Genomic DNA, 15,690 nt, shown 5'->3' on the forward strand with positions numbered 1-15,690 from the left:
CGCGGCTGGGCGCCCCGTGCCGCCGCCCGCGTCCAGCCGAAGAGGGTCGGCGCCCCTGGTGTGGGTGCAGTGCGGGATGCGGGCAAAACTTTTTCTGTGACACTGCCTGTGCCAGACGCGGTTCTCTACCTGTAGGGCCTCAGGGTTTTGTAATTGAAGCGAGAGGCGTTACTTTTAAAGTTTCCCAACCCTCCACCTCCGGTTAGAGAATGAGGAAGTAAACGACTGGTGGAAACTTTCTCTGTCAGATAGATGACCGGTGTTTGTAGATTGGCCAAGGAAAGCCTTAAGCAGATACCTGGACGTGCAAAGTCGCAGATAAACCTATTTTCTTAAGTTAAAGTTGTGTTTCTTTTTAAGAAAAGACAAGAGAATTGACAATATCGAAATTCAGAAATTCATCTCCAAAAAAGCGGATCTGCTTTTTGCACTTACCTGGAAGTCAGATGCCCCTGCAGCTTCTGAAGTTAATGAAGACAGTGAAGGTGAATTTAGTCTTTAAATCTATTATTGATTGTGGTTCAGTTTAACAGTACTTCACATAAAAGGAAGCTAGCTTGAACCTACTGATAGTGATTCTGTTATTTTTTTTCAGATCATTATGCAATCATGCCACCGTTAGAACAGTTCATGGAGATACCTAGTGTGGACCGGAGAGAGCTGTTTTTCCGAGATATTGAGCGTGGGGATATAGTGATTGGAAGAATTAGTTCCATTCGAGAATTTGGTTTTTTCATGGTACTGATTTGTTTAGGAAGTGGCATCATGAGAGATTTATCCCACTTAGAAATCACAGTAAGTTACTTAGTTCTTGGATTGCTTCTGTTTTTGATAGTCTTTACAGTCAGTAATTCTTTCTTTGCATCTAGTTGTACTTCAGTATACCAAGATACTTTGGGAAATTAAGTAATTATTAAATGGAGAAAAATAAGGTAGTTTTTAAAAATAGTGATTATTGAAGAGATGCATACAGTTTCTTCCTCCATTTGAAAGGAACGATTTTTTGGATTCTTTGGCAGAGGCGAAGTTTTGTTTTGGTTTTTTTTTTTTTTTAAAGAATGATTTATTTATGAGACCAGCAATTGGCATAATGGCTATGTCACTGGACTCCCATGTAGTCAACTGCTGTACGAATCTCGGACCCAGTGGCTTAAACTCACGCCGGAGGCATGCACGCGCGTTCTCAAGATCCTGAAAGGAGAATGGAGGAGAAGGGATTGCAGTGTGGCCGACCCTCCTTGGGGGTGATTTCTCGCTTTCTGTCTCTCCTCTCTCTGTCTTTCTGGCACTCTATAGCAAAAACCTCTCTTTTAAAAAAAAAAAAAGATTTATTTATTTCATTGTATTTGTCATTATATTTTAATTTGAACAGAGAGAGACAGAGAAAGGGAAAATGAGAAACAAGCCACCAGGTCTGTGACTTGAACCCTGGTTGGCCATGTGGGAGTCCAAAACCGCAACTACCATGCCACCTGGCAGCCCCCAGTCTCCTAATTTAAATGCAAAAAGATAACACTAGAGATAGTGTCTTATCTTGTTGAACATATATTTAATTATTTAATATTTGGCTTTGCATACTTGCATGTGAGTAATTTAGAGGAAAATTCTTCTATATATTTACAATAATTAAATGTGAGTGATTTGTACATTATAAGGTACTCATCCTGAATTTGAAATGTGTCACTTTAAAAGACTTGATATTTGCTGTTTATCCAGGAAAAAAAGATTATTACAGACTGGATAACAGACATAAACTTTGGAGCATTCACTTTTCATTTTCAGTAGATTGCACTACTTGATCAATTTTATTTTGACAAGTACAGACTTTTAAAATTTGGTTCCTAAAAGTAATGGAAGTTTTCATGAGATTTAGTTTTTGAATTGAATTAGAAAATATTTCTTATTGTTTAGACATAAAAATTACTTGTAACTGAAGTCCTAATTTAAATGTAGAGTGTTGTTTTTTAATGTTCATGTCTGCCACCCGTTAGCCATTCTCAGCCATTAGCTGAGATCACAGAAGATATTCTCCTCACAAAAGAATGAAATACGTTGTTTTAAAATACTTCTCATTTCAGGCTCTTTGTCCATTAAGAGATGTGCCTTCTCACAGTAACCATGGGGATCCTTTATCATATTACCAAACTGGTGACATCATTCGAGGTGATCACTTTCATCATCATAAAAAAAAGTAACAGTTGTCCAATTTTTGCCTCTGTTAGTTTTGAAAATGTAGTCTAATGAGAATAGTATTTGGAAATTTGTTAATTTACATATTAATCAGCTTCTTTTTTTTTTTCAAGCTGGAATCAAAGATGTTGATAGATACCATGAAAAGCTTGCAGTATCACTTTATAGTTCATCTCTTCCACCACACCTATCTGGAATTAAATTAGGTATAATTAGCTCTGAAGAGCTACCTTTGTATTACAGGTAATTCATTTTATTTCAGTGAAATTTCTCTTATTGCAAAATGTGTTCGTTTTATTTTTATGATCCTTGAATTACTTCAGAACAGACTTATTAAAAAAACATAATGTCACATCACCTGTACAAAAATGTTATTAGTATTTAAGCCTCATGTTAATTTCTTTAATAGAATGGAGATGTGCTAATTAGTGATCCATAAATTTTTGTGTTTTGTGTGTGTACTTTTTTTTTAAAGGAGGAGTATTGAACTAAATAGCAATTCTTTGGAATCCTATGAAAATATCATGCAGAGTTCCTTGGGGTTTGTTAATCCAGGAGTAGTTGAATTCCTTCTTGAAAAACTAGGAATAGATGAATCTAACCCACCATCTTTAATGAGAGGCCTACAAAGGTATAGTAAATCAGTATTCTCTGAAGTGTAAAGGGAAATTGTGCTAAACTCAGAGGCTATAGAACTGAAGAACATATGTGACCATCCTAAGTCGAGCAGCAGGGAGAATAAACCAAGTGATCCCATCTTCTGGACTAGCCTTTTTTTTTTTTTTTTTAATCAGTAATTAGATGTATACCATGTAACAAATTAGAATGCAAAAATTGACGATATTTTATGTATATGATAAAGGAATACTGTTTCTTCATAATAATTTCTGACAGTTCAGTTTGCTGCGTGTTTAGTATATATCTCTCTCAGAAAGTGAACTGTAATTATTTAACAAGTGTTTATGGTTTAACTTTTATCGCCTTTAATAGCAAAAATTTCTCTGAAGATGATTTCGCTTCTGCATTAAGGAAAAAACAGTCTGCATCCTGGGCTTTAAAATGGTATGTGACTGTCTTTTAACAATTGTATTATGTAGTCTGAGACCATTCTTATTTCATTAGGACCAGAGTTTATAAATTAATTTAAATAATGTCTTTTTTACATTAGTTTTCTTTATAGGTTAAGTCATCTTACATTGTAACCTAACCTAACAGGCTTAAGTTTTATTTTCGTTTTTTTTTTTTTTTTTTTTTTTCAAAAAGACAGTATGTTGATATTTGGGATTTATAAATATTCATTATGAAAACATCCAAAAACAGGATGCTTTTTATTTCATTTTTTTTTATTTTTGGAGAGGTTTCTTTGCTATAGGGCAGTGCGCTTGCCAGACAGAGAGACAGAGATACAGAAAGCGAGAAATCACCCCCCAGGGGGAATGGCCACGCCGCAATCCCTTCTCCTTCATTCTCCTCTTGGGATCTTGGGCATGCATGCACACGCGCCCGGCGTGAGTTTTAAGCCACTGGGTCCGGAACTCGAACCGTGGCTGACCACATGGGAGTCCAGCGACATAGCTATTATGCTAACTGTTGGTCCCAAGATGCTTTTTAGGTATATTGAGTGTATTTTGAAAATTAAATATTTGACAAATTTAACGACATTTTCCTTTAAAACTATTTCACGTTAACATTTTATTTACATATTCTGTAAAATGTAATGCTTTTTAAAATTTTTTTTTAGTGTGAAGATTGGAGTTGATTATTTTAAGGTTGGACGACACGTGGATGCTATGAATGAATACAATAAAGCTCTGGAAATAGACAAACAAAATGTAGAAGCTTTGGTAGCTCGTGGAGCACTGTAAGTGAATTGTGAATTTGAAGGAATGTTTACATGGTAAATTGAACAAGGCTTATGACTAACTTACCAGATAAACTCCTTTGTTTTTGTTTCATGTCTCTAGATATGCAACGAAAGGAAGTCTGAACAAAGCAATAGAAGATTTTGAACTTGCTTTAGAAAACTGTCCAACTCACAGGAATGCAAGAAAATACCTCTGCCAGACACTTGTAGAAAGAGGAGGGCAGTAAGTGTCAGATTTTGCTTAATAGCAGAGATAATATTCATTCAGCCAACTGTATAAAATTTTAAACTTAATGTAAAGACATAGCATCTTTAACTCAGTTCATGACACACTGTTTTAAATTTGGTTGAAATTACTTTTTAAATATAATCCTCCTTTTTTAAATTTTCTACTTCCTTTTCCTATCTTTACTGAGGGTCTTTATGATTAGAGATACTTCAGTATCTATATTCTCATTACATAGAAATCTGAGTAGAATAGTATAAAAGGTTAAGTAAGGATTCTTTTTCTGGACATATACTAGAAATTTTTAATAGTGAGGAATTTAACTTCTAAGACATTTAGTCATTTTAGTAGTATACTGTCAGCAATACAAATTGAATGTTCTGTAGTTAATTATGAATAAGATTTTGCTGTATTTCTTATTGTTCCACTCTGTCCAGTAAAATCTACAAATTTAAATTAAATGGGAGAACAAATGATTAAAAACCTAACTTATGTACTACCCTGAAATGCTGACAATGCCTGATGTCGTAGGTGTATCAAAAATACTTCATGCCTGGGACCAGCAGTTAGCGTAATGGCTATGTCGCTAGACTCCCATGTAGTCGACCGCGGTTCGCGTCCTGGATCCAGTGGCTTAAAACTTACAAGGGGCACGTGTGCGTGCGTGCCCAAGATCCTGAGAGGAGAACGGAGGAAAAGGGATTGTGGCGTGGCCATCCCCCTTGCAGGGGGATTTCTCGCTTTCTGTCTCTCTGTCTCTGTCTGGTGAGCATACGCACCCTATAGCAAGAACCTCTCCAAAAAAAAAAAAAAAACTTCATGATTAACAGACCAGTCTAATTTATAAAATATTTTGAAGAAATACAGTGCTTAAGTATAAATAATTCGGTAATAGCCTGCTTTAATAATCAAAAGCCAGTTTATACTTAGTAGCATTTTTTTGTTATTAATTCTTCAAAAATAGATTTTTTGTGTGTGTTTTGTAAGTTTTCTTAATCATTCTTATTTGATCGTTCCAATTTTAATAATTCTAAATTCATAAGATTTTGCAATACTTGTTTTCAACTACTTATTTGTAATTAGTCACTAGAGCCGCTTTTTACTTTCATCCTAGATAGCTAGTAGCTGTTAGAGGTTGTTGTCTTACTACTACCCACATATGGGTGTCTTTTAATTGAATGAATGGTAACACCCCCCTGCTATCGCAGACAGAAATGTTGGTTCTCTGATTTGTCCCTTACTGCTGTCCTCCTGGTGGCACAAAAGGGATCTCATTGTACTTTACAATAATTACTTTCTCCTTTTTTTTTTTGGAGAGGTTTTTGCTATAGGGTGCGTGCACTCGCCAGAAAGACAGAGAGAGACAGAGAGACAGAAAGCAAGAAATCACCCCCTAGGGGGATGGCCACGCCGCAATCCCTCTCTTCTCCTCCATTCTCCTCTCAGGACCTTGGGCACCCACGCACAAGCACCCAATGTGAGTTTAAGCCACCAGGTTCAGGACTCGAACCACAGTCGACTACATGGGAGTAGTTAGCCATTACGCTAACTGCTGGTCCCTTTACTTTCTCCTTTTAAGAACTAAAAGCATTTGCACAGTCTTGTCACCACTTTGTATCCAAACTTTCAAATTTTAATTTTTCACAGTGCAGACTTGTGAGCTCTATATAATTATTATCCTACTACAAGCTGGTTATGATATTTATGTTTGCACTGGTATTTCCAAAAACTTAAGCAGTACATTTTCTGGGGAAAACTTTCTGTAGAAAGGGAAGTTTTTCATAAATAGCAAAGAGTAAAATTAGCCTATATAATTCTGTTCATAAACCCAAGATGATAGTAAATTTGCAGACATCAGTTTATCACTTACAAAGATGTGTGAACACTGGGTATATATAATAATATGGCTTTAGTTACTAATAATGGGTTTGTGTTTTACATATTCTCTTTATCAACTAAATTACAGTAAAAAAGCACATGATTTAGCTATCATTTCATTTGGAAGTATTTTCTCTAGTAAGTTCTCTCATGTAAGGCTGACTGGTGTGTGTATTTGGGTACTTTCATTGTTTTAATTTTTTTAAAGCTATATCTTCCTTTCAAATTTAGGTTAGAAGAAGAAGAAAAGTTCTTAAATGCTGAAAGTTACTATAAGAAAGCTTTAACTTTGGATGAGACGTTCAAAGATGCAGAGGATGCTTTGCATAAACTTCATAAATATATGCAGGTGATTCTTTATTTCCTCTTAGAAATTTAGTGATATTTAAAATTAATGGCAGGATTTAATGTCCTTCTGGGGTAAATTATGTTAGATTAAGTTAGGCATTATAAAAAGGTTTCATTTTTTTTTAGGTACAGCTTTTTCTATTTGAGTATGACATTGCCTCATAGTGTTGCTGCTTTATTTGTTTGTACTCTATAAAGTAAAAATAGCCCTATGAGAAAATTCTATTTCCTAATTTGGTATGTGGTTTTTTAGAACTCTTTGAAGTGAGCTTACCTGGGGGTTGTAACATTATCGGTGTTGCTACTGTAGTTATAAAAACCTTTTTGAGACATATTTTAAATAGTCTTTTCCTGTAATACTGATGATGATGTTTTCTCATGCATTTTCTTCTGAATTGGACCATTGCTGCTGTGTCTGTGACATCTGGTGCTGCTCATCCCCATCCACAAACTGGAAAATGATTTCTTATGTAATCATGCTTCCAACTGGCCTGTGCTATTTTTAAAATGGTTTGTATTTGAACATGGTGGTTCCCTCCTCAATTTACTTTAATGGAATGTCTTTAATTTGCATCCTGCTTAAATTTTTCAATGTTTTTAAAACAACTTTTTACATATTTTATTTTTACCTTTCTTGCACTGTGGTCATGGGTACCACTGTAATGGCTTCCCCTTTTTCATGGGATACCGACTGCAATATGGTCCTCAATACTGTTCTGGCTATTTCAATAACTGATGACAAACATCTGTATGATTAATTTTTTTGTTAAAAACTTGTTTAATGATGGCTATATGGTGATTTCATTATACTAAATTGGGTTTCTGGTTGGGGTGGTCTACTAAATACTGGGTTTTTTATATTCTGTTATTTTTAACATGTGGTTTTTTCCGATATCTGGGTTCTAAAAGAAATCTTTGGAATTAAGAGAAAAACAAGCTGAAAAGGAAGAAAAGCAGAAAACAAAGAAAATAGAAACAAGTGCAGAAAAGTTGCGTAAGCTCTTAAAAGAGGAGAAAAGGTAAACTATAATATTCGATATATTTTAACTTAAAGCATCTACTGAGTTGAATCCAAAGTGCCATATGGATGTAAAGTAAGTAAAATATATCAAAGTATTTCAGGCAATAATCTGTGCCTATTAAGAATTTCGAACAAGTATGTGTTCCACATTTTTTCAGTAAAAGATTAACCAGTGATATCTAAGGCTAGAATTCAGGGGGGTGGGGGGAATTAACTTTAGAATTCAAATATAAAGTAAGTTATTTTAATTATATGAGGGAGAAGTATTTTGGATATTTAGTAAGTTTAATAAGGGATGCTGTTAAACATCCCACAACACACAGTACAGACCTCAAACTTACCTGCAAAAAAGAATTATTTGACACAAAATGTCAGTAGTGCTGAGGTGGAGAAACCATGAAACTAGAAGTTGCAAAATAATAAAACTTCAGTTTTCTATTATATGTGTTTATGTATTACATTTTTTTGTTGTTTTCTAGAGAGGTTTTTGCCATAGGGTATGTGCGCTCACTAGAAAGAGACAGACAGAAAGCAAGAAACAAACACACATCTGAGGTGGGGGGTGACCATGCTGCAATTCCTTCTCCATTCTCCTCCTGAGATTTTGGGCACACACACACTTACCCCGCGTGAGTTTTAAGCTGCCAGGTCAGGAACTTGAACCACAGTTGACCATGTAGGAGTCCAGCAACATAAGGATTATACCATGTGCTGGTCCACATGTAGTCTTAAAATTTTTCAGATGGTGTTGAGAATGTTACTTTTGTTTCAAAAATGATGGATTTGTTTATAGTAACACTATATGTATAAGCATTTTTTTCCCCAAAAAAGTTAATTTGGTAGTAAAACTGGATCTTGGAGAAATAGATTATCAGTATATCATTTATCTGAGCCACAGCTTTTTCAAAATCTTTAAAGGAAACAAAATAGGACCAAAAATCTTTAATGGATAACTTAGTAACATTTTTATATTTAACAAATCTGATGAGTTAACTACACTTTTTTAGGTTAAAGAAGAAAAGAAGAAAATCAACTTCCTCAAGTGCTTCTTCTGCTGATGAATCCGTTTCTTCATCATCATCTTCCTCATCTGGTCACAAAAGGCATAGGAAACATAAGAGGAACCGTTCAGAGTCCTCTCATGGTTCCAAAAGGCATTCATCTAGGGCATTCTCAAGTCAGATAGATCAGAATAGAAAAGAAGATTGCTACCCAATTCCAACTAACACTTCAGCATCTTTTCTTAACCAAAAACAAGAAGTGGAAAAACTACTGGAAAAGCAGGATAGGTTACAGTATCAAAAAACAGAGGTAAAAGAGAGAAATAGATGCTCTCTCTCTTCATCTTCAGTTGAAATACTGGACGATTTTGGAGGTAGGTCTGAAGATCCAGGAGATTTTTATAATAGCTGTAAAACCCAAGCAGGTAGTAGCAGTAGCAACACAGAAAAGCCATACAAATCAGAAAGAAACTTTTCTGGTAGAAGAAATTTCTCAGATTCCTTCTGTAGGAATTCAGAAGACAAGATAAAAATGTGTGGTTTTAAGAGATTTGAAAAGGATACAGATGGAAGAAAAGAGCACTATAGAAAGTCAGAGCCAGGTTCCATGAGGTATTCCAGTTCACCAGGAAGCTCAGACTACTCTTGGAAGTCAGTTGAAAAACACAGAAAATACACTTACCCTGGATCACGTGATTTCAGTAGACATGAGCAAAGATACCGATTAAATACCAATCAAGGAGAATATGAAAGAGAGGACAGTTATGGGAAGGATATTAAAACAGAGGCTCCAGAAGATGAACTAAATAGCAAAGAACAATCAGAAAGCAAAGTTAAAAAAAATTTACCTCAAAATTTACTCAATATATTTAATCAGATAGCAGCATTTGAGAAAGAAAAGGGAAATAAGCCCAAAAATTAAAATGCCAAGGAGATCAGCACCATTACACTAAGTGCTGTTAGTAAGTTTTTTGTATTTTAGTCAACAGTCCAGTGCAGAAATCTCTGCTCCTAAAATTATTTGTAGAGGTTACAGAAACCAAATGCTTTTCAGCTTCTCTCAAATTTTGTTACAGTTTAGATCCCCTTGTCAGTTTGATTTGTAGGCTCTTCATATGTGTGGTTGAATACAGTCTATTTCTGACAGTTTAAACTCCATCTAAGGATAATTCTATGAAAGTATTATTTCTTCATTGTATTATGATGTATGAGATTTCCTGGTTCTGCCTTGCCTTACTGTTTGAGAGAAAATTAAATTCATACATTAAAACACTTGGCTGGTTTCATCAAAAATTATTTTATTCTCTTTTCTGTTCATAGCCATCAGCTTTTGAAAGATAACGTTTGAATTTTTCTTGGGTAATATTTTATTATCATTTAAATAGGTTTTTTTGCAACAGTTTAATTTTAAAATGGTAGGTCATCTGTCTTAATTTGTTCCTAAAGCCTGATAAATACATTGGGAATAATGTGTTTGAAATGTGAAAAGCTGGAGCCAGCAGGTAGCATGGTAGTTAGGGGCACTGGACTTCAAACATGGACAACTGTTCAAGTCTCAGACCTGGCGGCTTGCTTTCTCACTTTCCTTCTCTCTGTCTCTCATCAAATTAATAAAGTTAAATTATTTATATATGTATGTGTGTATATATATGTATGTATATGTATGTATGTGTATATATATATTGCAAAAAAGAATTATTTGACACAAAATGTCAGTAGTGCTGAGGTGGAGAAACCATGAAACTAGAAGTTGCAAAATAATAAAACTTCAGTTTTCTATTATATGTGTTTATGTATTACATTTTTTTGTTGTTTTCTAGAGAGGTTTTTGCCATAGGGTATGTGCGCTCACTAGAAAGAGACAGACAGAAAGCAAGAAACAAACACACACATCTGAGGTGGGGGGTGACCATGCTGCAATTCCTTCTCCATTCTCCTCCTGAGATTTTGGGCACACACACACTTACCCCGCGTGAGTTTTAAGCTGCCAGGTCAGGAACTTGAACCACAGTTGACCATGTAGGAGTCCAGCAACATAAGGATTATACCATGTGCTGGTCCACATGTAGTCTTAAAATTTTTCAGATGGTGTTGAGAATGTTACTTTTGTTTCAAAAATGATGGATTTGTTTATAGTAACACTATATGTATAAGCATTTTTTTCCCCAAAAAAGTTAATTTGGTAGTAAAACTGGATCTTGGAGAAATAGATTATCAGTATATCATTTATCTGAGCCACAGCTTTTTCAAAATCTTTAAAGGAAACAAAATAGGACCAAAAATCTTTAATGGATAACTTAGTAACATTTTTATATTTAACAAATCTGATGAGTTAACTACACTTTTTTAGGTTAAAGAAGAAAAGAAGAAAATCAACTTCCTCAAGTGCTTCTTCTGCTGATGAATCCGTTTCTTCATCATCATCTTCCTCATCTGGTCACAAAAGGCATAGGAAACATAAGAGGAACCGTTCAGAGTCCTCTCATGGTTCCAAAAGGCATTCATCTAGGGCATTCTCAAGTCAGATAGATCAGAATAGAAAAGAAGATTGCTACCCAATTCCAACTAACACTTCAGCATCTTTTCTTAACCAAAAACAAGAAGTGGAAAAACTACTGGAAAAGCAGGATAGGTTACAGTATCAAAAAACAGAGGTAAAAGAGAGAAATAGATGCTCTCTCTCTTCATCTTCAGTTGAAATACTGGACGATTTTGGAGGTAGGTCTGAAGATCCAGGAGATTTTTATAATAGCTGTAAAACCCAAGCAGGTAGTAGCAGTAGCAACACAGAAAAGCCATACAAATCAGAAAGAAACTTTTCTGGTAGAAGAAATTTCTCAGATTCCTTCTGTAGGAATTCAGAAGACAAGATAAAAATGTGTGGTTTTAAGAGATTTGAAAAGGATACAGATGGAAGAAAAGAGCACTATAGAAAGTCAGAGCCAGGTTCCATGAGGTATTCCAGTTCACCAGGAAGCTCAGACTACTCTTGGAAGTCAGTTGAAAAACACAGAAAATACACTTACCCTGGATCACGTGATTTCAGTAGACATGAGCAAAGATACCGATTAAATACCAATCAAGGAGAATATGAAAGAGAGGACAGTTATGGGAAGGATATTAAAACAGAGGCTCCAGAAGATGAACTAAATAGCAAAGAACAATCAGAAAGCAAAGTTAAAAAAAATTTACCTCAAAATTTACTCAATATATTTAATCAGATAGCAGCATTTGAGAAAGAAAAGGGAAATAAGCCCAAAAATTAAAATGCCAAGGAGATCAGCACCATTACACTAAGTGCTGTTAGTAAGTTTTTTGTATTTTAGTCAACAGTCCAGTGCAGAAATCTCTGCTCCTAAAATTATTTGTAGAGGTTACAGAAACCAAATGCTTTTCAGCTTCTCTCAAATTTTGTTACAGTTTAGATCCCCTTGTCAGTTTGATTTGTAGGCTCTTCATATGTGTGGTTGAATACAGTCTATTTCTGACAGTTTAAACTCCATCTAAGGATAATTCTATGAAAGTATTATTTCTTCATTGTATTATGATGTATGAGATTTCCTGGTTCTGCCTTGCCTTACTGTTTGAGAGAAAATTAAATTCATACATTAAAACACTTGGCTGGTTTCATCAAAAATTATTTTATTCTCTTTTCTGTTCATAGCCATCAGCTTTTGAAAGATAACGTTTGAATTTTTCTTGGGTAATATTTTATTATCATTTAAATAGGTTTTTTTGCAACAGTTTAATTTTAAAATGGTAGGTCATCTGTCTTAATTTGTTCCTAAAGCCTGATAAATACATTGGGAATAATGTGTTTGAAATGTGAAAAGCTGGAGCCAGCAGGTAGCATGGTAGTTAGGGGCACTGGACTTCAAACATGGACAACTGTTCAAGTCTCAGACCTGGCGGCTTGCTTTCTCACTTTCCTTCTCTCTGTCTCTCATCAAATTAATAAAGTTAAATTATTTATATATGTATGTGTGTATATATATGTATGTATATGTATGTATGTGTATATATATATCTAAAGGTAGCTTAATGGCTAACTACTCCCATGTAGTTGGCTGCAGTTTGAGTCCCAGACCCAGTGGCTTAAACTCATTCCGGGCACGTGTGCATGCATGCCCAAGAACCTGAGAGAAGAAAGGGGAAGGAATTGTGGCATGACCATCCCCCCTGAAGGGTGATTTCTTGCTTTCTGTCTCTGTCTCTGGTGAGCACACAGCCCTATAGCAAAAACCTTTCCAAAAAAAAAATATATATATATGAATAGATGATAGCCCCTATTACTTATTTCTCCATTATTTATCTTGTTAGCATTACAGCCATGAAATTTTTTAAGCCTAAAGACCCTGATCCAACTCTTTAGCCTGGTATAAGAGCGCCAGATCCTACATGGCCAACCACAATTTGAATCCTAGCCCCTGTGGCATGAAAAACATGCCAGACGTATGTAAGACTATATTCCATGAAAGAGTAGAACAGAATGGGGAAAAAAATCTCTAGAATTGGGAAATTTTCTTCCAGGATTTCATGGAATAGATTTTCCATGCTGTTATTAGTTTCTTCTCCTGGGATACCAATTCTGATGTTTGGGCATCTAATGGAGTCTAATATTTCTTGTATATTATCCTTGTGTTTTTTTGTTATTTTTCTTTTTGGTTTTTTCTAGGTCAGAGGTTCGTTCTTCATCAGAGATTCGATCTTCAGCATGGTCTAATCAACTTTTAATACTTTAAAGAGTTTTTGATTTCCTGTATTACAGACTTCATCTCTAATAGTTCACCTGATTCTTTCTGAGTGTCCATTTCTTCTTTCATATCCTGGAAGGACTTCCTAATCTCCTGTAGTTCATTGTCTCTTTTCTGTTCCAAGTCATTGAATTTGGTCACTGTGAATGTTCGAAATGCTTTGTCTCACATTTTGGTAACATCCCCCATATTTACGAGAGATGGAGGGGAGTTACCATTTTCCTTTGGTGGAGACATGTTTCCTTGTTTATTCAGACCTGAGGCTCTTCTACTTCTAGCCATTGGAAGATGTATCACTTTTAAATACCTCTTATGGGAACGTTTCTCCGACTAGGAGTAAGTGTGTTTCCCTTTTTCTGCGAATTGATGTTTGCCGAAGTCTCTCTTGTTTTTACCAATGTGGTCTCAAGAGGGCTACTCTCCTGAGGTGTCTAGGGGGTGGGGTCTTGGGCTAGGGGACCTGGAAGTGAGGTGGGGGTGGGCAGAGGTGTCCCTGCCTTGGTGTTCCTTGCTGGCTAGAGGCCTGTAGCTGGGTCTATCGCCTGCTGCAGGGGAAAGGACAGTCTTGGAAAAACAAAACAAAATTAATATGCCACGGAGATCAGCACCATTACACTAAGTGCTGTTATTAAAGTGGGTATTTTAGTCAACGGTACAATGCAGAAATCAGGATTTCTAGCAGAAAAACCATGGCAGAAATACATTATCTAATAGCAATATAAATTTAATAGCAGTGGTGGAAGAACACTAGAAAACCAGAAATCTGAAATTTCTTCCCAGAATACAAAATGAAACTTTTTGGTATCGCAAATGTTCAGTCAGGAAGGTATTAGGTACTAGGAGACTTCAAAAAGTTGATGAAAAAAATAGAATTACAGTATAAACTTTTTACTGCAAAAAAAGGTCATGTTTTTTTAAATAGTCTGGAGGGTGGTTTGCATTTGAATTTTTATTACTTCCCTTCCCTTCATGTGTTTCTGATGCCTCTCTCACTCAGTAAGTCATCAACTAGAGTCAAACAAGGAAGGGTCTTGGACTGTAAATGTCCTCCCCAAATTACGAAGTATAGTGTACTCAGATACAGATCAGCATCACAGATGTTGAGCTTACTCTTACAGTGTCTTGAATCTTTCAAACTGAAGATTCTAGAAGATATAAATGAGCTTTAGTACTGCTTATGATGACAGATGGATGTAGGTGGGTGGGTTAAATGGGTATCTACAAAGAGATATCCATTCAAAGAGAATGTAAAAGAGGAGACTTCTATTCCTTAACTTCTTTTGCAGTACTCGCCGAGAGTTAAAATACCTAGACATTAAGTACTGGGTATGTACTATTTGCGTGTCTTGCAAACTCCAATAATGAGAGATTAATGGGAAATGAGAAATTTGTTTTGCAGTACATTAAGGAAAAGAAACCCTGGTCATGGGCAGTATAAATAGGCTAATCATGCACTAGTCGTTTTTGCACCAAGAAACTCATCTTCAAAGAGTCCTTAGTTCTTTGTGTTAATAGTTCATATAGTATCATCCACTCATAGTCTTACATAGTGTTTTTAAAGAGTTAAAAACTACTACTCCACCTTTTTTTTTTAATTGCCAAAGGCTATACACTCAGCAGACATACACCCCAGTGGAAGACTGGTCATGTAGCAATCTATTCCTCTACACTTTCCTGGCACTTTTTTCAAGTATAGGGAGTTGAACTATGGTTGGCCATGTGGGATCTATCTCCCTATGCATAGTGCTTAACCTTTGGCCCTCCTCTTGAACTTTTAAAATCCCTAATACAGTTTATAATTTTAACCCATTTAAAAGTTAAGGATAGTACCTTTTCCTGCAGGCCACCTGAACTTAGAAATGCCATCTTTCCCAGGGCCTCTTTTCATGAGACATGCTAAGCTTAAGCAAGTACACAAACCAGTTTCCAAGCATCTATTCGGAAGCCCATTACAGCAAAAAATATTAGGGATTTACTTTGTGAAGAATCCTTGGGGAAATCCTCAACCATTTCTCAACATAAGTATGTCTATGTTTTGTAAAACTATGTCTCTGTTTCCATAAGTAAATGCAGCATGACTGCGGGATGTTAAGAAATCTGATTTTATGACAGAGGAGTTGATCTATCTCACCATTTAGCATTATTACAACAAATTATATAATGGATAAATGTAGACTTGTACACTGGCCTAAGAACCTAACCATAAGTACTGTGGTGATTCAAAGAGAAGTTACTAGTTACAGTGTAGTTACTCTGTCAACCCTGTGCATTTTGTTTATATTATCAGATTATTTTAATAAACTTATGTTAGTAAGAAATACCATATATTACAATGAGAAAAAGCTCAGAAAAATAATTGCCCAGAATTACAGAGTAAGACACAACACCTGCCTTCATGGAACACAATG

The 15,690-nt window shown here is 35.5% G+C and overlaps 1 protein-coding gene across 2 annotated transcripts; it reads left to right on the forward strand.

Moving 5' to 3' along the window:
• Positions 1-360: 360 nt before the first annotated feature.
• TTC14 (tetratricopeptide repeat domain 14) lies at positions 361-9,824 on the forward strand (the record flags this gene model as incomplete). Of its 2 annotated transcripts, XM_014587422.2 has the most annotated exon segments (11): positions 361-485; positions 596-795; positions 2,079-2,163; positions 2,304-2,433; positions 2,666-2,821; positions 3,181-3,252; positions 3,932-4,051; positions 4,155-4,277; positions 6,390-6,507; positions 7,416-7,525; positions 8,535-9,824. In XM_014587422.2, coding segments are annotated over 11 exon segments (2,155 nt in total), but the record flags the coding sequence as incomplete, so codon positions are not given.
• Positions 9,825-15,690: the final 5,866 nt, after the last annotated feature.

The sequence above is a fragment of the Tupaia chinensis genome, unplaced genomic scaffold, assembly GCF_000334495.1.
Source record: "Tupaia chinensis unplaced genomic scaffold, TupChi_1.0 Scaffold000212_1, whole genome shotgun sequence".
NCBI lineage: Eukaryota > Metazoa > Chordata > Mammalia > Scandentia > Tupaiidae > Tupaia > Tupaia belangeri.